Source organism: Pogona vitticeps, chromosome 4 (assembly GCF_051106095.1).
Source record: "Pogona vitticeps strain Pit_001003342236 chromosome 4, PviZW2.1, whole genome shotgun sequence".
NCBI classification, from domain to species: domain Eukaryota; kingdom Metazoa; phylum Chordata; class Lepidosauria; order Squamata; family Agamidae; genus Pogona; species Pogona vitticeps.
This window is the reverse complement of record NC_135786.1, coordinates 52,084,464-52,109,696: the sequence shown is the minus strand read 5'-3', so window position 1 is coordinate 52,109,696 and position 25,233 is coordinate 52,084,464. Positions and strand designations below refer to the sequence as shown.

The 25,233-nt window shown below is 40.4% G+C and overlaps 1 protein-coding gene and 1 long non-coding RNA gene across 2 annotated transcripts in view; one reads left to right on the top strand and one right to left on the bottom strand.

Moving 5' to 3' along the window:
• Positions 1-22,079, top strand: part of LOC144589123 (uncharacterized) — a 70,110-nt gene extending 48,031 nt beyond the window's left edge. Inside the window, exons 2-3 of the long non-coding RNA XR_013545024.1 lie at positions 523-19,106; positions 21,043-22,079. This is a non-coding gene — a long non-coding RNA (uncharacterized LOC144589123). The remainder of the gene's footprint in view (positions 1-522; positions 19,107-21,042) is intronic.
• TFEB (transcription factor EB) overlaps positions 9,340-25,233 on the bottom strand; it is a 100,436-nt gene continuing 84,542 nt past the window's right edge. The window contains exons 5-10 of the mRNA XM_020796497.3: positions 24,176-24,256; positions 22,746-22,866; positions 22,518-22,574; positions 20,350-20,425; positions 18,798-18,945; positions 9,340-18,027 (exon numbers count right to left, since the gene is read on the bottom strand). Of these exons, the coding sequence (XP_020652156.3) occupies positions 17,548-18,027; positions 18,798-18,945; positions 20,350-20,425; positions 22,518-22,574; positions 22,746-22,866; positions 24,176-24,256 (963 nt within the window). The 3' untranslated portion in view covers positions 9,340-17,547. The remainder of the gene's footprint in view (positions 18,028-18,797; positions 18,946-20,349; positions 20,426-22,517; positions 22,575-22,745; positions 22,867-24,175; positions 24,257-25,233) is intronic.

Sequence of the window (25,233 nt, the reverse complement as noted above, 5' to 3'; positions counted from 1 at the left end):
TCTGAAATGCTGTCATGTTGAAAAATTGTCAGATACAGATATAAAACAGTTCTCCAGAGATTTTACAGATATTTAATGACAAGAGAATAAATTGGGTCAATACTTTGTATTGTTTTCAAAGGAGAATATGGAGGAGAATTTTCAGAATTCATCCGTTTCTGCTGTAGCTCATAACAATCTTCAGAACTGATGTCTATGAGTATGATTTATAAATGTATGGTTAAAATAATTTTAATTTTTTTAAATGATATGAATTTGGTGTGAACTCTGATTACGTACAAGTAATGTTAGGTACAAGTAATTAAATTTGTGGTATGTCTTTTCATAAAGTGAATGTGGAAAGAAGATTTAACTCATGGGGAACATCTACTGTCCAATAAAAATGTTTCTCGTAATGGGGTACCCATAAGAATATTGCCACAGACAATAGCTACACTTACAGAACATTCTATGTGGGTAAAATATGAGGGGAGAAAAACATCTGTTTACTAACTTCACTGTTCTCTCTTTTGTATCTCCCAGGATATGGACTTTGCAGTGGGCAATCTTTGTGTGTGATATACCTGCGGAGGTCTCTGCAGGGAAGTTAATAAGAATCACAACCCCATGTAACCCTTCCCTGGCTTTTTATATACCACTTAGGGTCTTGACACACATTCCCCCCACTGGGTGACTTGTATTCTGTAATCAACAGCCCTTTCGAAGCCCCCTCTTTTGTGACAGCTGTTTCGCAGAAGGAAACCCCCTTTCGTCCTCGCTCCCTTCTGATCGCAAAGGGAAGCCTGCTCTGTTAGACTGGTCTTTTGCATTTCTGAGTTGGTTCTATTAATTGGAAGGAGGGTTAAGAATTTGCAAGGTCGTTTCAATCTACATCTGACCTTCAGAGTAATCCTCTATACCAACACCAGAGCATGTCATTAAAATGAGGCCCTCTACCATCTCCCAGCATTCTTTTATTCTCTCCTTGTGCACATTAATTGCTCATAAGTTGATTTGATCTCCCTATTCTGCAAGAAGTAAATTGGCCTCTTATTTCACCATTTTCATCCTGTTTTCTTAATTAGGCCCTTAAAAATCTCTAGGGCCTCAGCCAGGCCGCAGGCCTCATCCTGGGAATAAATTTTGATCTCCGCCTGATAAAGAGTGAGCAAACCCTGAGATTGAACAATGTCATTCTTCCCCTCCTCCTCTCCTTGCTATTCTCCTGACATGAAAAGGCTATCAGTTTTTCCTCTGTGTTAATATAGGAAATAATTCACACTTCAGGCGTTGTTCTCTATTTAGTGTTCACACTCCCCAGATAAATCAAATCAGGATGAGGGTTCTTTTTTTTATTTTTAAGTGTCTGAACTCTCTCCTTTTCTTTTTCTTTTTCCACCCTCCTTTTCTTTTAATAAAGTTTCCAAGATTAGTCTTGGGTTTTTTTTTTACCCACATCCTAGTGAGTCTGTTTTAGGGGCTTTGTTGTAGTTGACCAATCTGAGATATAACTATGGCTTCTCAAGAGAAACTGCCACAGTTCCTTGAATTTGTTCTGCTCTGCAGATGTGTAAAGCAGCTTCCAATTGCTCAGCTTTTTCAGAGGGGCATTCCTGAAAATGAATGCCATAAATGTAAACTTTAAAATTATGGTTAATTTTGGTGGTGCAACATGCGCCTGAACACATGCTACACAACAACTACTGTCATTTTTAAGAGCCTAAAACATATTTTAAAACAACAAGAAGATAATCGTGAGATATTAGTATCAGATTCCAGTAAGTCCCTCAATACCATTCAATTAAAAATTAAATTTGGAGTATTTAATCAGGGGCCTGCTAATACAGTATAATACACTGTTTAAATATGATTTGTTATGGGAATATTAGGTAAGTCAATACTACCATTTCTGAGTCCTGTGAAAGATTAATGACCAATAAGTAGCAATGCTGCTCAAGTGCATTCCACCAAGCTATTTGTCCTGCTAGGACTGCTCATCCTTTAAATCAGTCTTTAGTACAACCTGGTGCCCTTCAGATGTGTTAGTCTGTGTTATCCCAGCCAACCCAGCCATTCCCAGCTGGCGATACATCTGAGGGTCACCAGGCTATGAAAATCCAGCCTAAAAGGCAGTATTGTCAAAAGTACACAGGGTCCTGCCAACTTCAATTTGTGTCTGGGGTTAAAAAGGAAAAATTAGATACATGAATATGAATTTATATGAGAAACGAATGATCCTTCACCCATCTCCTTTCTCAGGAAGAATGACATGGCTAGTGCATAAGACAGGAGCTGTTCCCAACTAAGGGCATGAATATTCTGCTGATTTGAATATATTTCAGCTCTGATATATTTAAAATCAATAGAAAGTTACATGTTTTTGGTAAGGCTGTGTGCATTCAATTTGAACATTCTTACTATGATTTATAGTAGGGCCATAAACTGGTTCTAGAAACTACATGTGAGATTTTAATTGGTTTCAAGTGGATTAGCATCTGATAGCCACTTCCTTCCTCTGCCACCTCTCCCCGTCCTCCTTGCCACTGCCATTATCCTGTGGGCACCATTAGGCAGGTCTTGAGCTTCCTTGGCTAAAGATCTCCACAGACACTTCCTCCCGCCACCCCTCCCCTTTATTGCTTATGTTTAACAAGAAAAGAGCCTGGCTGCCCTTTACTGGTCAGAGAAAAGCAGAGCGTCCCCTCTAAGAACATTAGGTCCATTGCAGTCACCCTCTCGGGTCCCCCACCACAAGCCTCATTTTCCACCCTTACCTCCCACCCATCCAACCCACCTCACCTCCTGCTAAAGGTGGTAGAAACTGTGTATGTCCCATATATTGGTAAGTGCATTTCATGTTGCATGAGTGAACCATGTCATGCAGTAAGTGGAGAGGAAAATTTTCACATAAATCCCATGGCTTCTAATATCTCAAACTAAGTCATCAAGAGTAAAGATGGGGATATTCATATACGAATATCCCCATTCCACGTACACCTAATGTGGGTCTGGCCCTCAGAATCAACCCGTCCACTCATGCAACACCCAGCTGTCAACCTCCTGCTCTTCTTGCCAATTGTGGAAGTAGCTCTACCATCTTGTCGCTCGGCTGGCAACTCCAGGCAGGGGCTGGGAGGACATGTCTCCCTGCATGGCTCCTGAGAGGCCAGCCAAGCCAATAGATGGCGGGGGTTATTTCTGTGATTGGCCAAAAGAGCAGGAGGCTGGCGGCACCGTGATGTATGAATGGATGGGCCAGTTCCTTGGGCTGGGCTCCCATTAGGTGCACCTGGTATGGGGATCTCTAGTCAAGAGAGAACAATTGCAAGTTTAGGATTATTTCATGAATCAGCCAGTGAGTAGTTTAGCCTTGAAGAGATGAAATGCTTGGAAATATATTCCACTGGCTCCGTTCAAAAGCCTCTGTGGCAAAGAGGAAATACTTTTGGGAAAGAACGTAATAACATTTTATGCCTGCCTAGAATGGCTGCTATCTCAATAAGAGAAAGGCATTACACAATCAAACCTCATCCCTCCGCAACCACAAAAACACAGTGTGAAGAGTAGGAAACATATATGTGGCTCTTCAGGTAGTTTCCTATCTCAATTGTTTGTGTCAGATATGTACCCATCACTTTCCCTGAGGGTTTAATTACTGAAGAGGGCAGCTAATCACAGGTCTGCAGCTGAAAGAGTGTTGTCATGGTTACAGGGCCTAGACTTCCTAACCCCTTGACTTCTAGCATCATATTGGAAGGGCCCAAATAGTAAAGAGAAATTGATAAAGGGGAAGTTTCAGGTTAAAGAAAAAGGCCTTTTAGTAGTCAGGTCAGTGCTACTTCAGATTGTAGGATAAGTTATACTTCGGATTTGATTTGCTTCTATTCTAAACCATACAATAAATCATTATGAATTACACGCATCCAGTCACTTTCAAAGCCTTCTTTTCAATAAGGGAAGCTTGTGGATTGAAAGTGGGAGGCAGATTACCACAAAATATGGGAGAAGGCCTGCTCCGGTCAAGTTTTGTCTATGCCTCACAGTAGATGCCAATGAGTCTGAAAATACAATGCAAGTACCAGTTGAGGCATGATGGTGTTATGGATTTTTCTACTCAAACTACTACGTACTTTCTGTTTAAGACTAAAGTACACAGTGGAGTAATGGAATCTTATAAGTGGAAGGTTTATCTAATCTCAACAGATTCAAACTATCAGAAGCAAGTGGGAAATTAGAACATCAAAAGTCAAGTTTCTGGGGTAGCTTTTGGATGGCTATATGTTTTGTTATATAGAGAATGTGTCTTCTGTTTGCTGGACTAGAGAACCCTTTGAACAGAGAACATCTTCAAACAGAGGCTTGTCCTCTGATAGTCTTAATTAATTTAAGCATGAATCATAAGACGGGACAATAGATGATGGGAAGTTGCCCATCAATATCACAGGCTGAAGGCTGAATTGGTGCAAATGTCATCTTCCCCATTGTGGTGAATGTACTGTCTCTCTAATTAAAGTATGGATTTTTTCCCTACATTTTCACCTAAATGTGTAAATTTGCATATGCAAAATGCATGCTAATCCATGCTATTTGGGTAATGTTTTTCCTCATCATTTTGTCCATGTATGAGTTGCTAACTCTGAGTAGCTTTGAAGGTCCTATCCTTCGGAGCCAAATCAGTTCCAAAGAGGATAATGACAAAATCTTCAGACAGCTCAGCCCTACATTGAGAAGGGTTTGCACTCAACTCTTTACTCAACAGCCACTTTAGCTGCCAGTTCCAAGACACAGGGAGTGATGTGATTAGCTTCTGTTCTGACAAGCTTGGTGATTAGATGGAGTATGCCATGTTAAAGACAGTAGAGAATGCCATGTGAGTAGAAGGCAGTTTATAATGAATTTCACAAGGGTTTCAACTGAAGTACATGATGTTAGAACAATTCATCTTTGGAACCCCATGAAAAGCAAGTAGCATGGCTTCTTAGAAGAGCTTTAATAAAACTCAAGCAACACTGCATACCTGTTGTGTATATATAGTTTACTGCAGCTCAAGAATTAATTTTGCTCTCAGGTACTGGAAGACCACTTGTTACTAGTGTACTTGCTCTTTTGAGTTTACACCAATAACAATTCATTTCAGCCCCAAGTCTCAGTCTTTTAATCTGGCCAGAGTAACACGACCATCAGGATTACTTTAAATCCAGATTGTTTGGGAAAACATAGTTGAGTAAATAGTAGCAGCATTAATAGAAATTCAAAAAGTCTTGAATCCCACAGACATCCAGCTGCCAAACTAGAAATTGAAACACCTTTTAAAGCTGAAAGGCAGTCAGTTTTTAAAAGTTCTTCTAGATACATTCCTTTGAATCTCAAGAAAAACTTACGTGTTGCAACAGCACTGGAGCCTTCAGGTTAGAAGTACCAGTTTAGGGACAAAGGTGAGATGTGGAATGAGCAAACCAGAAAGCAAAGTCTAGCTGACTAGTGTTAGAAACAGGCTGCTGAGCTAGAGACACCATTAGCTTAATTCAGCAGAGGTCTTCTGATTTTCCCATGTTCTAGAGCAGTGGTTCCCAACCTTGGGTCCCCAGATGTTCTTGCGGTAATACTCCCAGAAGCTTTCATCACTAGCCGTGTTGACCAGGATTTCTGGGAGCTGCAGTTTGATAACATCTGGGGACCCAAGGTTGGGAACCACTGTTCTGAAGGAAGCTCACCTTCAGTTACAAAATGTTGAACAAGGGCACTTTCTAGGTTCCAACTCCCTTCTTAGAGCAAAGCAGCAGCCCATATATTAGTCCTACCAGTGTAAGACTAGAATATAATGAATCCTACCAATAAGGTTGCCAGGTCAGCTGCATCCCATTCCTGGTGATTTCAGGGCCAAAACCTGAGACAAGGGAACAGGGTCTTGGGACATCACAGGGTGGGGGCAGACAATTTAGAAGAGGAAGTTTCTGCTGTGGCCAGCACTGCTGATGCTGGAGGTTGTGCAACAAAGGCACTTACAAGATTTATTTTCCTTGTTCAGAGATCTAGAGAAGCATAGCAGTTCCCCAAGACTTTCATTTTGGGCACTGCAGAAGGATATCTACAAAAAGCAATGTGTCCAGAGGAGGGCAACCAAGATGGAAAATGTCTGGAAGCCAAATCCTGTGAGGAGTATTTTTAGCATTACAATAAGAATATTGAGAGATGATATGATAGTCATTTTCAAATACTTAAATAGCTTCCACATAGAAGATGGGGACAAGTTTGCTTTCTGCACTTTTGGAGATTAAGACCTGAACTAATGGTTTCAGGTGATAAAAAATGAGATTTCAAATAAAAATTAAGAAAACCTTCCTGACAGAAAGAGCTGTTCAGTGTTGGAGTAGACTACCATGGAAGGTGACAGACTCTCCGTTATTGCAGATTTTTAAACCAAGATTGCATCACCTTTCTATAATTCTATAAGTCTAGTCATACTGAGTGTTTGTTCAGTTTTCCTTGCACCTGTGATATTTATTTAAAATATTTTACCCCATCTTTCTCCTTAGGTAAAGGTAAAGGTTCCTGTTGACAAATTCTCCAGTCATGTCCAACATCCCCGTTTCCAAGCTGTAGTGCCTGCGTTTGTCCGTAGACAGTATCCATAGTCATGTGGGCAGCGCAACTAGACACGGAACGCCATTACCTTCCCACCATGGTGGTACTTATTTATCTACTTGCATTTTACATGCTTTTGAACTGCTAGGTTGGCAGGAACTGGGACAAGCAACGGGAGCTCACTTCGTTGCGTGAATTCAATCTTACAACTGCTAGTCTTCCGACCTTGCAGCACAGAGGCTTCTGCAGTTTAATCTGCAGCACCACCACATCCCGGTTACCTTTCTCCTTAGGGTGGCTTAAAACATTAAAATACAACATTTAAACCTAAAAACAGCAAGTATACAAATACTAAAAAGTATTAAACAAATACCACACTAAAAAATAGTAAACAAAACAACACTAAAAATGCATTTAAAGCAGTAAGGCATAATCATCCATTGAAACACCTCAGGCAGCTAGTCGCTGATGAAAAGCTTGCCTGAAGAGAAAAGTCTTTGCCTGCTTGCAGAAGGAGAGCAAAGATGGAACCAGCCTGGCCTCCTGTGGAAGGGAATTCCAAAGTCTGGGAGCAGCAACATACTGCCTCCTAACACAGGGCTGAAATTAGTTTTAACAAAGTCAAAGCAGGACAAAATTTGTTTTTCTGTTTTTCACACTACCAGCAGTATTGATGCATTTTGGTTCTGCTTAACTCCAGTATAAAGGGACGTGGTGGCACTGCAGGTTAAACCACAGAAGCCTCTGTGCTGCAGGGTCAGAAGACCAGCAGTCGTAAGATCGAATCCATGTGACAGAGTGAGCTCCCGTTGCTTGTCCCAGCTCCTGCCAACCTAGCAGTTTGAAAGCATGTAAATGCGAGTAGATAAATAGGTACCACCACGGTGGGAAGGTAATGGCCTTCTATGTCTAATCACGCTGACCACGTGACCACAGAAACTGTCTACAGACAAATGCTGGCTCTACAGCTTGGAAACGGGGAAGAGCACCATACCCTAGAGTCAGACACAACTGGACTAAATGTCAAGAGGAATCTTTACCTAACTCCAGTATGCTCCACCGCATGATTTGCTCTGAACTGTGCTGTAGTATTGTTCCAGACTGATCTGTGCACCTTGTGGGTATGTCTCAATCTGATAATGTTTCCTTATGGGTGAAAAAAAAAATCCTGTTCAATCGTCATCTTTCCACGATCTGTGAGTAGATAAGACAACGAGGGAAGGGTGAAAAAAAGAGAGTGAAGTACTCAGGGAGAGGGAGGAGGAGATAACCAAAGGACAGGGAAATACTTATTAGAGTAAGACTTGAAGGGGCAATTCTGAATGGATGTGGACAGGAAATATCAGAGCAACCCAGTATGTCCAGCAATAAATACCCTCCCCATGTGTTGACATAAATATCCTGATGATCTATTCAAACCTGCAATGGCAGCAACAAAAATATTAGAACCATCTCAGAACAACTAGAGAAAACACCAGTGTGTGGATGAATCCTATGTATAATTTATCTGTGAAGGATGGAAACCCTGATTGCAGACCCTATATTTATCTGGCAACACAATATGTTAATAACATGCAAGCCATGATTGAAGTAATGGTATTGAGTAATGTATCAAGTTCCTTACTTGAAATAAAATGTTCCAAGGTCTGGTGTTACTCAGTATGACCACAGGCATGTCTTGAACCTTGCGTGTGAATCTTATCTCTCCCATCCACAACAACATTTCCATCCTACCAGGAAGTCCCTCGTTAAAATAGTGCTCTCTGAAATATTTGGAAGAACTGGGTCTGTGAGGAAAGATAATGGGGAGCCACATGGTATATTTAAATATCTGACAATGCCAAGCAGAAGATGGAACGACACACAAGGTTCACTTCTTGAAATTCAAGAGAACCAACTTCTGGCTTCTGGAGTGGTTATTTGTAAATTAAGAATGTGGAGGCAGTGGCCACTCTTCTTATATGCCAACAGAACCAAGAGTAAGAGTATGGAGCCACTCCTGCTTAAGGTAGGATACTCTTTGGTTTATTTCCATGCCATATACTGTATTTTTATATTACTTGTGTCTTTCAGGTATTGAAAAAGAGTGGGTGGCAAAATAGATACACTTTTTGCATCCTATGAGCTTCCCCCAGCCACAACTCTGCCAAACAATGTCCTCTAATCCACCACTTTTCTAGGATACCAGTTGTTATTGTTCTCAATAGGAGGTGGTGGTGAAAATGGATGGAAGAGTGTTATTGCACTCATGTCTACTTGTTGGCTTCCTGCAAGCAAGGGCCTTGCATCTGGTCCAGCACAGCTTTCCCTGTGTTAGGTGACTGCCAGAATTGATTTACACATAGCCTAGAAACTGTAGTTGCCTTATTCATCATATTATTGTAGTTAGAAATGGATTAAGCAAACTAACTGGCAATGCCATAGTTTTTGTCTGATAAACAAATAATTCCCCACAAATGCAAAACAGTTTGAATACTTGTTTCCACCTTTGCTGTTGTTGTTTTTAAAGTCTATGGAATGGCAATTGACAGTGTGTTAATTTCACATGCCATAAAGAAGATATTATACAGGAAAGCTATATTCATTTCTGAAAGGTAAAAGCTTACCAACAGCACCACCTTGTGCCCTTAATCTGCAAGCACAGTTTGTTTAAAGGACATAAAGTCCATGCTGGTTTCAAAGACATATTGAGTACAAAAGTCACCCTTTCCAAATTGGAAGTTGCTGTTGAAATGCATTGCTGTACTCCCTCCATCCCAAAACAAGATGCATCAATCCAGCATAAATAAATAAATTTTAATGATTTTTTCCTCTCTGTTCCAGTCCATTATTTTATACATTTATTTATAAAACAGTAGTAACATTTCAGAATCAGAGCATGGTGCAGGTCTTCCTTTTTTGAAAAATAACAAAAACATTATTTTAAAAATCTGTGACAAATTCTCATCAAAAAGGAAAGAAAGAAGGGAAGGGAAAGAAAAAGAAAAAAGGATAAGCTCCATTTTAACACTGGAAGAGATTTTGGTTAATGTGTACCTTTTGTCTATCCCAGCTGGGAGCCCTATAGGCACAATACATACTCCATCAGTTTATGCGTAATCCTTGTTGTCTATGCAAGGTACACACCACCACACTATACTCAACAAAGCATCCTGTGTGATACTGTATAGCAGTATTGGGAGAAAGGGAAAAAAAGAATATATATAAAAAATTGTCCCCAAGGTTTCAAAAAGTGTGACTTCAAAAAGTGTGGATCTCAACAGACTTCAGTACAGTGCAGTTCCTTCTGAATATTGGGTTATTTGTCCAGTTACCTGGAAGCTGAGGTATCAAAAAAGGTTGCTAGATGCTTTTTAAGAAAAAAATGTTTTGGTTCTTCACATTCACAAATTATTAAAAAAAAATCTTCTGTATCTTGAATCATATTGAACAAGAGGTGGCAAACGGTTCAGCTCTTAAGGCTGCAATCTGATGCATACCTACCCAGAAGTAAATGCTACTGACTATGATAGGATTTACTATTTGGGCAGATGGGTACAGGATTGCACTGTGACTATGCAATTGTAGGTGAATCTACTCAAACATGCACCTTGTTGTCTTTAAGGGGAATTGCTGCCAAGGAAACAGCCGCATGATTGTGTTGTATAACTTGTGAACACAGGGTGACTTCACCACCACCACCATTTGTTTTTGTTTAGCAGGTTTCCCTATCCCATATAATAAGGAATTACAAACATGTGCCACAGTTTTAAATCCTGAGGAGAAAAGAAGCTACAGGTTCAAAACGGACTTAAGCTAAGATTACATTCACATCTTTTTCCTATACCCTATATTGTGAATCATTCAAGCACACTGCATAATGCATGTAACAACTATATTCTTTGGTTACTACATGCAGAAGCACCTCATGAGCATTAAATTATATATGTCATGCATGCAGTGGATTGAGAAAGAACCTTGGCAATAAATTATTTTCCTACCTCCCCCCCTCACCCTAACCTCACTTCCACTGAGATATTTCTGTCACAACCTGACAGCTCCCTCTTACAATGTATCCCTCAGACCCTTTATATATATACTTATATATACACATCTTGTGAATCATTAGGTCATGGTGAACATCAACAAACATTCTGAAGCCCTCCTTTTTTGCCCAATAGGCTTTCCAATTACATGTGTGATCCCTTTTCTCTCAAATTATACTGAGCAAGAACTAGACATATGTATATTCTAGTCACTATACATTTTTGCTGCTAAGAATGTACTCTGCACACCCACAGGAGTTTGCACTATTTTCTGCTTCCAGACCATACAGACATAGTGCCTTAGAGGACTTACATTTGGATGATGCCCAATATTCTTCTGTGGATACTTCACATACATCTATACCAGTATAGCTCTGAAGGATAATGTTTTGAGGCACATATATTTGTTCATACAAAATAGTGGAACTGCAAGGTTCTGGAACGGACCATCTCTTGCAGCCTCCCTCGGACTGGTGCCTTCCAGTTCCATTGGGCAAGGAGTACAGATCTCATCATCACCCAGTTAGCATGGGCCAACACATCTGTAGGCCAACAGGTTGGGGCAAGCTAGCCAAAGCTGCTGTCGTCTTTTCAGTACTTTTAGTAGAGTTAATAAATTCCTCCTTGGTAAATCTGCTGTCGGTATTGTGTTGTGTGTTACTGCCATCCATACATCCTTATAACAATAGTCCATCTTTGCAGCAGGCACTATGATGCAAGCCTCCAAATAAAATATCAGACTTGATTCACTCCTGCATACTGGATGTCAGCATGCACTTAGTTCTGTACTCCATCACCACACAGTGGAGAGGGCTGGAGGTAGACTTTCTGGAGACTCTTTTGGGGTTTTAAAAAATTGGTTTTACAAATTCTGGGAGTAGATGTATACTACCATACTAAAGAGTGGATGTGCAAGTCAATCTGTGTGCAAAATAAAACATCTAAAGCAGGGATGTGCAGCTGTGGCCCTGGATTACAACTCCAAGCATCCTACCCTCAGCACCGATTATGCTGACTAGGGCTGATGCCAGCTGTAGTCCAAAGATATCTGGAGGGTCATGGTTGCCCATCCATACTCTAATTGTGAACAAAATTTTAAAGGAAGAAAATGACATAAAATAATGAGACATTTAGGTCTTGAAAAAATGCCATCGGGAGGGAAAGGGGAAACATTTTCTGGGCTAAAGTGATGTCACAGGTATCATCCAAGAAGGACCCAAGATGCTATTGCAAGCATGTTCTGTACAACACCTATGCAACAGCTGCAGGTGTTGTGAGCAAAAGTAAGTGCATCTCCTATAATATCTGCTGACTAAACCCCACAGTTTTTGAATCACCTCATTCATTCATTCATTCATTCATTCATTCATTCATTCATTCATTCATTCATTCATTCATTCAATGTTTTCCCAAGGTTCACATGCATATTTTGTATACAGTCGCACTGCATTTGTTTCACAGTCTTAAAACATTTTGTCACAATTCAAAATGAAACAGAAATGAACAGGAAAATATACACAGGTCAAAAGTCTACATGGGTCTTTGTGGCGCAAAATAGTGACTCTGCATGAATTTACTTTGGCACAAAAGAGTTAAAATATTTTCAGAATACAGGTCTCTCACAATAATACAAATATTAATTGCTGTGGCACTGAAAACATGAAAAAGCATGCCCTGGATGAACTTGTAGTAGATTTGACCAACACATGACATGTGGCTTTATTAAAATCTGAAGTGCTCTAAAGTTGATGGAAACACATGCTCTCACCTGGATTTAGTTATTAATGAAATTCAGCTGCTACACTGGAGAAAAAAAGGATCTTATGCCTCTGAAGCAGTGCACTGCTTTTTTGAGTGCTGCTTGCAAGCACATTACAGGATTTTGTTGCATTTTGCTCAGAGCCTGGGAAAGTTACTTTATTGGATGACACATCCCACCACTTCCAGGCCAACATGGTGAGTGGATTTTCCAAGCTATGGTTTTACAGTATTTATGATGTGATTAGTGACTGATACCATACTTTCTCCCTGCATACAAACAACATTCTGTAAACATCCAAGATGTTTATTATTATTATTGGTCATCTTCTTTGAAAGCTGTATACTCCCCGCCACACACATATTGTGCAACTGCATCACGTTTGGTCATCCAGCCATATGTTGTTTTAAGGCAAATCTCAGAAATCTCTACCATTTTATGAGCACTTTGCTTACTTGTTTTTTTTTTTAATTGGACTTCCTACAGTACTTGTCCTTCCTGAATCAAGCCATCCTCTCTCCTTGTCTCTGCTAAGTACAGACAGACCACTACCTGCCTCTTTGCAACTAGTGAACAAAAGGAATTACAATAATATCATATAACAGTTAAGAGACTATGTAGAGGGGGTCCTAAAAAGCTACAGATCATAGAATCCTAGGTCAGCTGAAGGCACTGATTTGACTAACAGGAATATGTAGTTTGATAGCTCTTTGGTGGATTATTCCTAATTCAAAGAAGATTTGTTTCAAGGAAGACAAAGCTGTTGCTTGAAATGTCCCCTCCTTCTCAGGTTTTCTTCAGTTATTTAATATAGAAAGCCGATTTCCATCACGTTAGACAACTGGTCCATCTAGCCCAGTGTTTTGTGCTCCGTGAGTGGCTCTCTAATTTCTTAGGCAGAGGTTCCTCCCTGTTGCCTGGTTCCTTTAGCTGGAGATACTGGGGATCAAAATGTATGCAAAGGTGGCTGAGCTACTGTATGGCCTTTCTTTTTGAATCCATTGACTGTAACAGACAGGATCCAGATTTCAAATAATAAAGGAGAAAAATCTCTCCTTTCTTCACAGACCAAGGAGCCCATGGGGACAGATTCTAGATAGTTTTGACAAGCCTTTAAGGCAGAATGCAAACCTGCTGCAAGCTCAAAAGGACTAAGAAGCTTAATATAAAATCCAAACAAGATCACCTGATACTTCCCAGCAGGTAATAACTACATCCCTCCATCCTCATTTGACCAGCTCTCTTCAAATATTCTTTTGAGAAGCAATAGCATCTTATCATTCAGCAAGTTAAGCAAAAACTTTGGATTCAAGCAAGTCCAGGTGGAATTGCCCAGCCAAACCACTTAGTAGCAGGCAAGATCTAGTAACATTTCACAGGCTTGATGACACTAAGTGCTGCAACTCAAAAAGAACCACAGTCTACTCTTAAGTCATTGAATAATTACATTCAGGTACTGAGCAGATTGGTCATGTGAAAGACAACAGTCCAAATCATAATAGCAAGGTAAAGCAAACACCACTCAAAGTGGAGCAGGACTGACAAGAAGACGGTCCTTGCATCTTCTAAAATTCCTGAGCTGCCAAAGAGACTAAACTGTGAACAAGATAATTTGACCACAGTTTCTAGGGTGGAACTGCAAAGTACCACCAGTTCCTAAGTGACTGGGATGATTTTAAAGCCCTGATCAAAATGTCCTGAGAAACTAAAGGACTGACAAAAAGTCATTCTCAAATCCACCCAAGACTACATGGAAACAGCAGGGGAGGAAAAACATTTTGTGACCTTATCAGTTCAAGACAACAGCAAATAGGCAAACACTAAAAAACAAGGCTCTGAAGTAAAATTAAGATGGGGTGTACACTTCTAGAACCAGCATCATTTCTCTCTTTCAAACAATGTAGGGCAATACTTTCATTTTTGCCTGGAGAGAGTCAAGGCTAAGATATGCAAGGATGGTGATGAAGTGCTAATATTTTTGGTGTTTCCCTCCATAGGTACTTGGGCATATCACCAATTGAAGAGTAAACAATGAGTTGTAGCATTCTGCAGAAAAAGTTGCCCCTGCCTTGCTGTTCTTCTGACAATAAAAGCCCTTCTTTTCAGGCAGGATTTTAGTAAGTAACTGGTTGCCAAGAAAATGTTTTTTAATGTGGGATGATATACCTTTTACTGTTTTTAATGTGCTTTTAAATTGTTTTGGATTGTTTTTATTCCATAGTTTTTAATATGCAATGACCACTATCCTATTTGGAGTGTAAAGCTCACTGTATAAGCAGTTCCCCATTCTGACAGGCCCTCTGTCGGACAATTTACCAAACATCTGGTGGCATGCCCAATTTCACAAGGAGTGAAAGACCAGCTATGCAAAGGAGAGCATGCCAGAGCAGGAAGAAAACGTAAATGAGTGCCCTTCTGTGACTGCATAATACAATAGGATACTGGCCAATAAGTTTAACTGTGTTGTAATATTGTAATTATTGTATTTTAAAACATACTACAATTTTTCTCTTTACATGCCATAAGCCAGCTTGGGCTCCTTAAGTGGGGTATAAATACAATGCATGAATGCTTTGCAAATGGTATTGAAAACAACAGCTTTGCACATGTGTAGAATGTGAAACTGCCCAGAGGGGTCTAGTGGCTTAGACACCCGAACCAGAGGTTGGGAGATCCATTCCCCCCTGTGCCTCCTTGACAGGGGCTGGACTCGGTGATCCATAGGGTCCCTTCCAGCTCTGCAGTTTCAAGTAACGCGACCAAATGAAAGAGGACAGGGTTCCTGTCCCTTTAATGGTCTTTCAGAAGATGAGATTTATTTATTTATTTAAAACATTTTTACCCCACCTTAAAATGACCTCTGGCAGCTTTTAATAGAAGCTACAGCTGCAGAAATGGCCTACTCCATATTACAGTGGTGCCTTGCTTAGCGATTGCCTCGTTTAACGATTTATTCGCTTAGCGATGAGGTTTTTGAAGCAATCTTGCGCTCCGTTTAGCGATGTTTCCAATGGGGAAATTTCGCATAGCGATGTTTGGGACCTTGCCTCGCTTAGCGATGACAGTTTAGGTCCCCCTGTTTCGCTTAGCGATGTCCGTTTTCGCTATTTTAAGTGTGTCTTAAAATGTTCAAAAACTGTTTTAAATGCTTGGAATCGTTAGTGCAGCTTGTAAAATCTTTGCAAACTTAATTTGGCTTTGTTCTGACTCTTAGTTAATTTTTGGTGAATTCTCCCCCCATTCGAATGCATTGAACTGTAGGTTTGACAGCTAGCGAAAATAGTGAAAACGGACCTGTCAAAAACCATTGAAATGCATTGAAACCTATTCAATGCATTCCAATGGGGGAACTGCGTTTCGCTTAGCGATGTTTCCTATGGCGATTTTCGCTTAAGGACAGTAATCTGTTCCCATTGGAACGGATTATCCGGTTTTCAATGCATTCCTATGGGAAATGGTGTTTCGCTTAGCAATGTTTTCCCATAGCGATGTTTTTTTTAACCAATTGACATCACTAAGCGAGGCACCATTGTACTATTAAAGATACACGGATACATGAATTCAGTCTTCATTTTTTGTGTGGTCACCCTGACAGAGGGGCAACATCACACAGATCCTGAAGTATGGACATTTGGCATTATGCAGTGTACTATGTAATTGTCTTTAGAATCACACTAGAGATTGCACAGGTTTAGCTGAATAAATTTAACTGAACTGGTTCAAAAAAAAAGGGATTCGTGGATCTCCTTTCAAAAATAAGGAGGACTTCAGCAAAAGGAAAGTTATGTGTAAGAATCTAAGAAATATGTATTTCTTCACAGTAAGGCTGCAGTTATAGCACCTAGCATAAATCTTCAGGGTAGCAATGTTAGTCTGTTACAGGAAGAACAACGGAGATTCCTATGCCATCCTAAGGACTGGTAAGTTTTGTCTGACATACGCATACAACTGAGCTGCAGTGCACAAAAAGCTTATGCCAAACAAAACTCTTAAGTGACAAGACTTAGGCTGTTGTTTTATCTAGCAGGGCCATAGAATCAGCTTTCAAAAAAATATGGCTCAAAGCTAGATTGATGGACTATGTAATTAGTACTTTATGGAGCAACTTCACATGGACATGACTGCAGTCCTGCGCAGATACAGGCACATGTCAGGGAGAAGCAAATTTGCAACTGGAGATACTCTTCAACAATCGTGGTTTCAAATGGAAAAACAACCTGTAGCTTCTCTTGGGTAAACAGCTGCAGTAAAAACTTCTGAAAGTCTCAAGGTATGTACATACCTTTCCTTCTCTTTGTACCTGTTGCCGTTTAGGTATGCTGCCAAAATAATAAAAATAAAGAGAAGAACCCAAAATTATACCTCAACAGACTGAGCTTTAGAGGATTCAGACTAGAGATCTATATCAAGATCAAATGAAGTATGAATTCTGAAAACTGCAAAAACTTGTTAAGGCTGCTATATCCCATTTGAGGTTCCATCTTTAGGCAGGTTTCCATACGTGTTATTGCACTGTCCCTCCATCTCTCGAAATGACTGATACAAAATCACCATTCATAGTTTGGCAGTAGCACCACACTCTCCTTCTATCAGAGTGCACTGGATATCCCTGCCCCATAAGAAGCCCCCAAACTGGAAGCACATCTGAAGCAGGCCATTAATCTCATCAGCATGGCAGCAACAATTTAAAAAAATAAGAGACCACAGTGAGGCTTAAGGAATGCACTTGTCTGCTGGAACAGGTTAGTGCCAAAGCCTTAGTTAAAGCTGCTTTTCAAAAGGGCAAGCTGCTGCCTGGCCATTGACATTATAATTGCATTGTTGCAACAACAACAAAATGCTGAAAGTGACTATGTGGAGCATGTGGTACAAAGGCACAGGGCTCTTGAAATATACCTGCAGGAATCAGAAAGGCTGAAAGAGAGTTACAAGACCACAATGATCAAACCAAATGGCTGATGAGGCAAGATTACTCCATTTTTGGCAAATCAGGGCAGAATCAAGTTGGAGGTGGTAGGTGGGTAACATTCCAAGAGCTGGGCATTCCCCACCCCCATACAAACAGTTTCCGGTTCAGGATGCACTTCTATCAGGTTTTGCATGCCCTTGAATAAGTTTGCAGGGATAAGGCAGAGAGACAAATCTTCACAAAACAAACAATATTTAACTCCTAGTCTTTTCTCCTTTGTAGGCTTTGAATCACAGCATGTCTGTGTCCTCCATGCTGAAACTGCTTCGGCGACTACTGGTCTTTGAAGCTTCTGGGGACACAGCAGAGAACAATGGATCAGAAGCCACAGGCAACATGCTATCCTCCATGAGCATCAAGTCCAACTCCTTTTTGGACAATGCAGGAAAAGAGACATTTTGGCTGGGGTCTAGAGTGTCATGGAAGCCTGTAGAGTTGTCATCAAAGCTCAGACTGTGAGTGAAGTCCAGCTGGTGATAAGGGGACTGTGGAGGAGCAAAGTGAGGCTGGTGCTGAGTCTCCTGCTCACCATGAAGTGGTTGCAGAGCTGGAAGTGGCTGCTGCTGCTGCTGCTGCTGCTGCTGCATCTCTGTTGTCCCCTCCTCCCCAGAGGGTTCTTGCTTCACCACCTGTTGTGCTATTTCAGCCATGTTCAGGCCAGAGGGTGAAGTGGTCGGCAATCCATGGAGTCGAGCTTGCATCTCTAGCTCCTTTAGGACAAGGCACACAATGGAAGAATTCTTATACAAAGAATAGAAACATGTGGATGCTAGTCTCACTATGGACAGACAAGCAAGTAAGCACTAAACAACAGGGACCCAACCTCCAAAACACATGCATGTCAGCCTCTTAGTCTGGATTATTTCAACACACAACTAACATAAGAATGCCTTTGAAGATGTCTGAGAAATTTGACTGACGTAAGGGCTTTCAGAGGCCTGCTGTATTATATGCAATAACATTAGGATTATTTTCTATAGTATGTCTGGGTTAAAGATTATTGCTTTGCATCAAATTAAGTACAGGATGGCACAGCTTTAAAAAGTATACTAAAATAATGTATCTCTATAAACTATTTTTCAACATCCAGGGAGTTTGTGTTTTTAAAACTAAGAGATGGTTTGGGATTTTCTTAGGTCTCTATATCAACACACCTGAGAAAGCCATGTGTGGCTGGACTACAACAGTAAGGCAAATGAACATACATTGTCATGCTTGAAAAACCACTGTCAACAGCATTCAATTGCTAAATATTAACTACGGAGGAAACACATGGGTGGAGCCTACAGAGAGAACTTGGTTTGCAGCCAGGACTACCTGTGAATCTCTTCCATGTTCCATGAGGATGTGAGTAAAAGATATTGAATGAAGGTGTATGTTGGAACTGATGAATCAAAGCTAGCATATTTTCAATGAGGGGATAAGAAGAAAGCACATGAAAACAATTTGGACAACTAAGAACAAAAAGATAAGGGCTAACTTGTATGCGGAGCCAAAGCTGCTTATTTGCCATCTCCAGACGCCGAGAATGATTTTCGAGATCTCGTGACCTCTGCAAATCTTTCTGCATCCTCCTGATGTAATCAACAGAGGCTTTCAAGATTGTTCCTTTATTCCAGCGCACATCCCTGGAACAAGAGACAGGAGAAGAACATTAAGAATGGCTTCCATACAGTTTTTGGACAATCAAGGTCAGCTATTTTCTGTGTCAGATGTTTCCAGACAAATCGAGGAAGAAGATAACATGGTGCCATGACTTAGCTACATTCTGCAAATCATTTTCTCTCAGGTAAGAACACATTTGTTGTTGTTGTTTAATCATTAAGTTGTGTCTGACTCTTCATGATCCCATGGACCAGAGCATGCCAGGCCCTCCTGTTTTCCACTGCCTCCTGGAATTTGGTCAAATTCATGTTGGTTGCTTCGGTGACACTGTCCAACCATCTCGTTCTCTGTCATCCTCTTCTCCTCTTGCCTTCACACTTTCCCAACATCAGGGTCTTTTCCAGGGAGTCTTCTCTTCTCATAAGATGGCCAAAGTACTGGAGCCTCAGCTTCAGGATCTGTCCTTCCAATGAGCACTCAGGGTTGATTTCCTTCAAAATGGATAGGTTTGTTCTCCTTGCAGCCCAGGGGACTCTCAAGAGTCTCCTCCAGCACCACCATTCAAAAGCATCAGTTCTTTGGTGGTCAGCCTTCTTTATGGTCCTGCATAACTTCCATGCACTTCCATGCATAACTACTGGGAAAACCATAGCTTTGACTATGCGGACCTTTGTTGGCAAGGCGATATCTCTGCTTTTTAAGATGCTGTCTAGGTTTGTCTAGCTTTCCTTCCAAGAAGCAGGCATCTTTTAATTTTGTGGCTGCTGTCCCCATCTGCAGTGATCATGGAGCCTAAGAAAGGAAAATCTGTCACTGCCTCCATATCTTCCCCTTCTACTTGCCAGGAGGTGATGGGGCCAGTTAACACAAAGTTAACTTTAAAACATGTGCCTCATACCTAAAGTTCTCCCCCTCCCTCACTGCTTTTAGAGATTCAGTAGCCACTCAAACCCATCACATCGATCTGCCATCATAGTGTACAATTTAACTCTAAAAGTAAAGCTTTACCATACTGTTTTCTGTTGCTCTAATCTTACATTAGTTCAGAATTCCTAAATGCGTAAAATATATGGATCTCAAAGGTGTTCCCATAACCATATATTTTAAATTAATGCAAAATACAAGATTTCTAAAACAAAATAAAAGATTTCCAGAAAGCAGCAGCTCTGGTTTTCAACTGAAAAAAAAAGTCATAAAACAAAGTTTTATTTAATTTATGCAAATCTTGCAATTAAGTTTAGTATTTTATTAATGCTAATAAAAGTCTCTTGTGGTTACATTTTCAGAGGTAGAGGTAAAAAGATTGTTTTCATAGTAATACAGTAACCAAATTATCCAGACAACTTTATTCCCATTGCCTTTTTCTCAGCTTGGTTTCCTTTATGGCTCAGACACAACAGAAACACAAAACAATTTCCAGAACTTACAGATCTCCAGCTTTGGGGATCAGCATTCCTAGTTCCTTAATGCGATCATTGATGTTGAACCTTCGTCTTCGTTCAACTATGAGGAAAGAAAAACAGTGGGAAATGTAGTAGAAATTAAAGCATCTCACCTTGATTCACTGGCAATGCAATTCAAGTATCTCAAATCTTCTGCTAACTCCTTGCTGAAGATTTATTTGGTATACATTTTCTTGGACTGTAGCCTACTTCCATCAGATGCAAATACAGTCCATGAAAGCTAAATAAAACTTGTTGATTTTTAAGATATCACAAGATCATAGAATCATGATGTTGGAAGGGGCCTATAAGGCCATTGCATCCAACTTCCTGTTCAATGCAGGAATACAAATCAAAGTGTATCTGCCGGGTAGTTGTCTACATTTCTCTTGAATGCCTCCAGTGTTGAAGCACTCACCACATCTCTTGAGGTAATTGGTTCCACTGTCTTACCGTTCTAACAGTTAGGACATTTTTCCTGATATTCAACCAAAATCTGGCTTCCTGTAACCTGAGCCCATTTGTTGTGTGTCCTGCACTCTGGGATGATCCAAAAAAGATCCTGCCCCTCCTTTGTATGACAGCCTTTCAAGTATTTGAAAAGTGCTATAATATCTTCCCTCAGTCTTCTTTTCTCAAGGCTAAACATGACCAATTCTTTCACTCTTTCCTCATAAGGCTTGATTTCCAGCCCCTTGATCATCATCATTTTGCCCTCCTCTGAACTTGTTCCAATTTGTCAGTGTCCTTTTTGAAGTGCAGTATCCAGAACTGGACACAATACTCAAGATGAGGCCTAATCAGTGCTGAACAGAAGGGAACAAGTGCCTCACAGGATCTGGAGACTATACTTCTGTTAATGCAGCAACAATAAAATGGCAGTAAATAAGATCAAAGATTCTTTGTTGCTTTTAATCTAACTGATTACATGGATTCAACACTGCAGCCTAAAACAAAAAAGATACAGTGATGGTTCACAAATAACATAACCATTTAAACATAGCAAAAAAGATTCTCAAAATTCCATATTTGCAAGTATATGTGATAGGCACATATACAGCTGCTTGTCTGCCTCGGAGGCACACAAAACAGAATAGGTATATGTGTATATACGTATGGCATATGCTAGCACATTTATGCACAGATGTGTGCACCCATACATGAGAGAAGTGACTTTGGTGTAATAGAGAAGCAGACAGAGTGATAAGCAAAGGATGTAAACATTGTGGGATACAAGATTTCACTTTCTGGAGTTCAGTCTGAAGATGAGAACCTATGGGCCAGTCTGCTACTTACTTCCATGAATGCTTTCCTTTTATACATTATTTCTAAATAAATCAAATATTACAAAAATACCACAGGTCAATAGGACTCTGTCTTTCAGAGAGAGGGCAACAACAGATAGTGCTGTTCTCAGAACCTCTTACTGCTCAGGGAAATGAAAGATGGGCAATGTTATAAAAACAATCATAGCAATGGGCTATGCCATACCAAAAAAAAGGCAATCTTCAAGTTGACAGGGTGGCTGGTTTTGCATATCTAAGAGCTGCAGCAGCAATGGCAGTGGGAGATGATTATCTCTTGTTCTCATTTGTAATTATATTGCAAACATATGTATTTAAAATTAAATATAACAAATGTGGAAATTCAGATTTCTTCCAGACCAGAAAAGAAGAACCCATACTTTAACAGTGCTGGAAATCACAAAAACAAAATTTCTTCTAGGAATAAATCAAGTGATTAAAAGCCTTCTATGATAATATCACTGTTTTGTGTAATGGCCAAAGACCAAAAGAGAAAAATGCAAAGCATGAAGGAAAATCATCCCATGCTTGCTTTCTCTCCTTCCCTCCCTTCCTTTTCTATGCTACCTTTCTCCCATAAAACAACTCAAGGAAGCTCATAGATTTTAAAATACAAGTACGATTAAAAACACAGTAAATTATTCATTGCGAGAGATGCATTAACAAAGCAGTGCTGATAGCTGCCTTATCAGAGTAGTGACTTTTGATGCTGGTGTGAGAAAGCATTCTGTATATTATCATACTGCATCTCCAAAAACAGAGATACTATGATTATTTCCTATCTACAAAGTATAACAGTTAAGAGTTAACAGAAAGCAGAGGAAAGAAGATATTCTAGCCATCACTCACTCAAATTGTGATTGTCCTTTTTCTGGCGTTCCTTAGCCAAAGCACGACTCTCAGCATCTAGAGACAATGACCAAGCTGTCAGGGAAAGCAGTAGGCAAAACAACACACATGTATATATATATGTACACACATGCATTTGTTTGAACAGATTCCCCACTGGTCTGAGTCAAAGGCTGACTACAGCCCCAGCAGGACATAACCCATTACGCACACACCCTGTCGAGTTACCTGTGAGCTCTCTCTTCTGTGTGAGATCAGCAGGGCAGGAGTTACTGGTGATGCCCACCAGAGAGGGAGTCATCTGAAGGTCACTGCTATACACATTCATATGGCTGCTGGACAGTGGCAGCTGGGGAAAAAAAGGTGAGATCAAAACAAAACTTTATCTTAGCACAGGATATGGGGAGTGATCAAATGAAAGGCAAAACAACAGAGTACCAGCCCAAATGCCAACTCCTGCACTTGACAGCTATACAGTGTTATTTTTTCCCCTTCAGTTAAAGAGGGGAAAGGACCAATTTTTTCCCCAAGTGATGTAATTTAGGTCAAAAACTAGGGATTCAAGACATGAAGGACTCTATGGCAGTTAATGCTGCAGCCTGTTAAAGAATGGTGGATGCAAATTCTGCATTGAAGAAACTTATTCCCTATTCACTCATACCTTCAGCTACATGTGGGCCTCTTTCACATGGAGAGATCTTGCAAGATAGCAGAAATGCATAAGTACCAGAGGGACACTGGCAGAGCCAACTGTATAGGTTCTTTAAACCAAGCTGATGCCTTTCCCCCCAGCCATGAAGGATCCATGGTGCATAATGCCCAACTTGTGTGGCTCTAGTATTGAGATGCAAAAGAACAAAAGTAGTTTAGGGTCATGTGTAATGGAGGAGCTTTGGCATCTCTTAGAAATGTATGTGTGAATTCCTTAATTCCTTTTCACGCCTGACAAATGGTGAAGTAGAGCCAGGCAAACCCCCTGGTTCACCATGGAGCTGGCAGTGCTAAAACGAGTGGGACAGAGGTTAGAGCGACAATGGTGGAAAACTGTGAATCCGACTGAACACGGGCTAAAGCCCATTTGAAGGGCAGTGGTTGCCCTTCAAATCTGCACAAAGTCGTCCAGAGGAGTTGTTTTGAGTGGTCAGGGACTTAGTACTTGCCCCACAAAAAGAACAAAATATTGATCACTTTGCAGATAAAGTCGCTCAGGTTCACTCACCAGATAGTTCTGCTGGACCTCTCAGTGGCTTTCAACCATGGTATCCTTCTGAGCCGTCTCTCTGGGATGGGACTTGGAGGCACTGTTTTACAGTGGCTCCAGTCCTTCCTGGAAGGGAGAACTCAGAAGGTGGTGCTGGGTGACTCCTGCTCAACGCCCTGGCCATTGGCCTGTGGCAATCCTTAGGGTTTTCCCTTGTCACTCATGCTTTTTAACATCTACATGAAACCGCTGGGAAAGGTTGTCCTGTGTTTCGGGGTTCGGTGTATCTAGATATATTTGTAGAGTGCACTCCATCTTATTTGGGTTTTTTCCCCTAAGGGAGTCTGAATAAGTTTTCAGTTAAAAGCTTTATCCCTTTTAGTCACAAGATTATGGTTTTATGGCTCTTCTGCCCCTCTCGATCTGACAGCAAGAGGCAAAAAGCAAAAACACTCACAGTATTGGGCATATGAATGTCTGTGTTAACACATCCCACAGTAGTTGTCAGCTGCATGATGTCTTCGATTACGTCATCTATCTGAAAATATATTTCCACAGAGATAGTTGCATTAGTTGTCCACAACAACAAGCAAAAAGTTGCATGACATCTTAAATTCTAATCAATTTAGTACAACATAAGCTTTTATGGAGTACAATCTGCTAGCCTTTCAAAAACAGGAATGATTTCTTCAATCCACTCAATAATACTGACATTTTTAATAATGCAATCATGCACACAAGAATCGAAAACACAAATCACATGTGTAAGAAAGTTGTCCATAATGTGACTCTCTACAGCATCTTCCACCAAAAAATAACTGAGATTAAACTTTCCCTGCAGCCACTGTGTATTTATCATTTCCCACACAGCAGTGAAAAAAAACTGACTTTCATTTTGTCCCTTCTCTTAAAACTCTCTGCAGCCACTGGAGGATTATGTGGCCCCGCTGTAGTCAGAACTTTCAGCATTTCATATTAAAGGAGGAGTGCATGCTTAAGTTCTTCCTCATGTCACTTCATTTAAAACTCTACCAACCTACTCAACACAAGTTTATCCTATCATTCTCCACAATTATCTCATTTGCTTTATCCCTTATCTGCTACAGAGCACTCAGATGGAATTCAGAACAAGCCAGGATGATCATATGAATGCACCATTCAGGTAGCTCAGCTGTTAAGCAACCATACGAGAAGAGAACTGCTTCCTAGAATAGAAGAGAACTTCCCCACAACAGTCATTTGTGCTTCCTGCTATAATAATCACGTGCTCTTTAAGTAAATTCTTATTTGTTTGTTTGTTTGTTTGTTTGCCACCTTTCTCCTGAAGGATCAAAGTTGGCTTAAAAGTATTTAAAAGGAACTAAGTTTAAAGCCAAATAATAAATTATTAGAATATTTAAAAAGCTTTAAACCAGTGGTTCTTAACCTTTGTTACTCGGATGTTTTGGAACTGCAACTCCCAGAAACCCCAGCCAGCACAGTTGGTGGTGAAGGCTTCTGGGAGTTGCAGTCCAA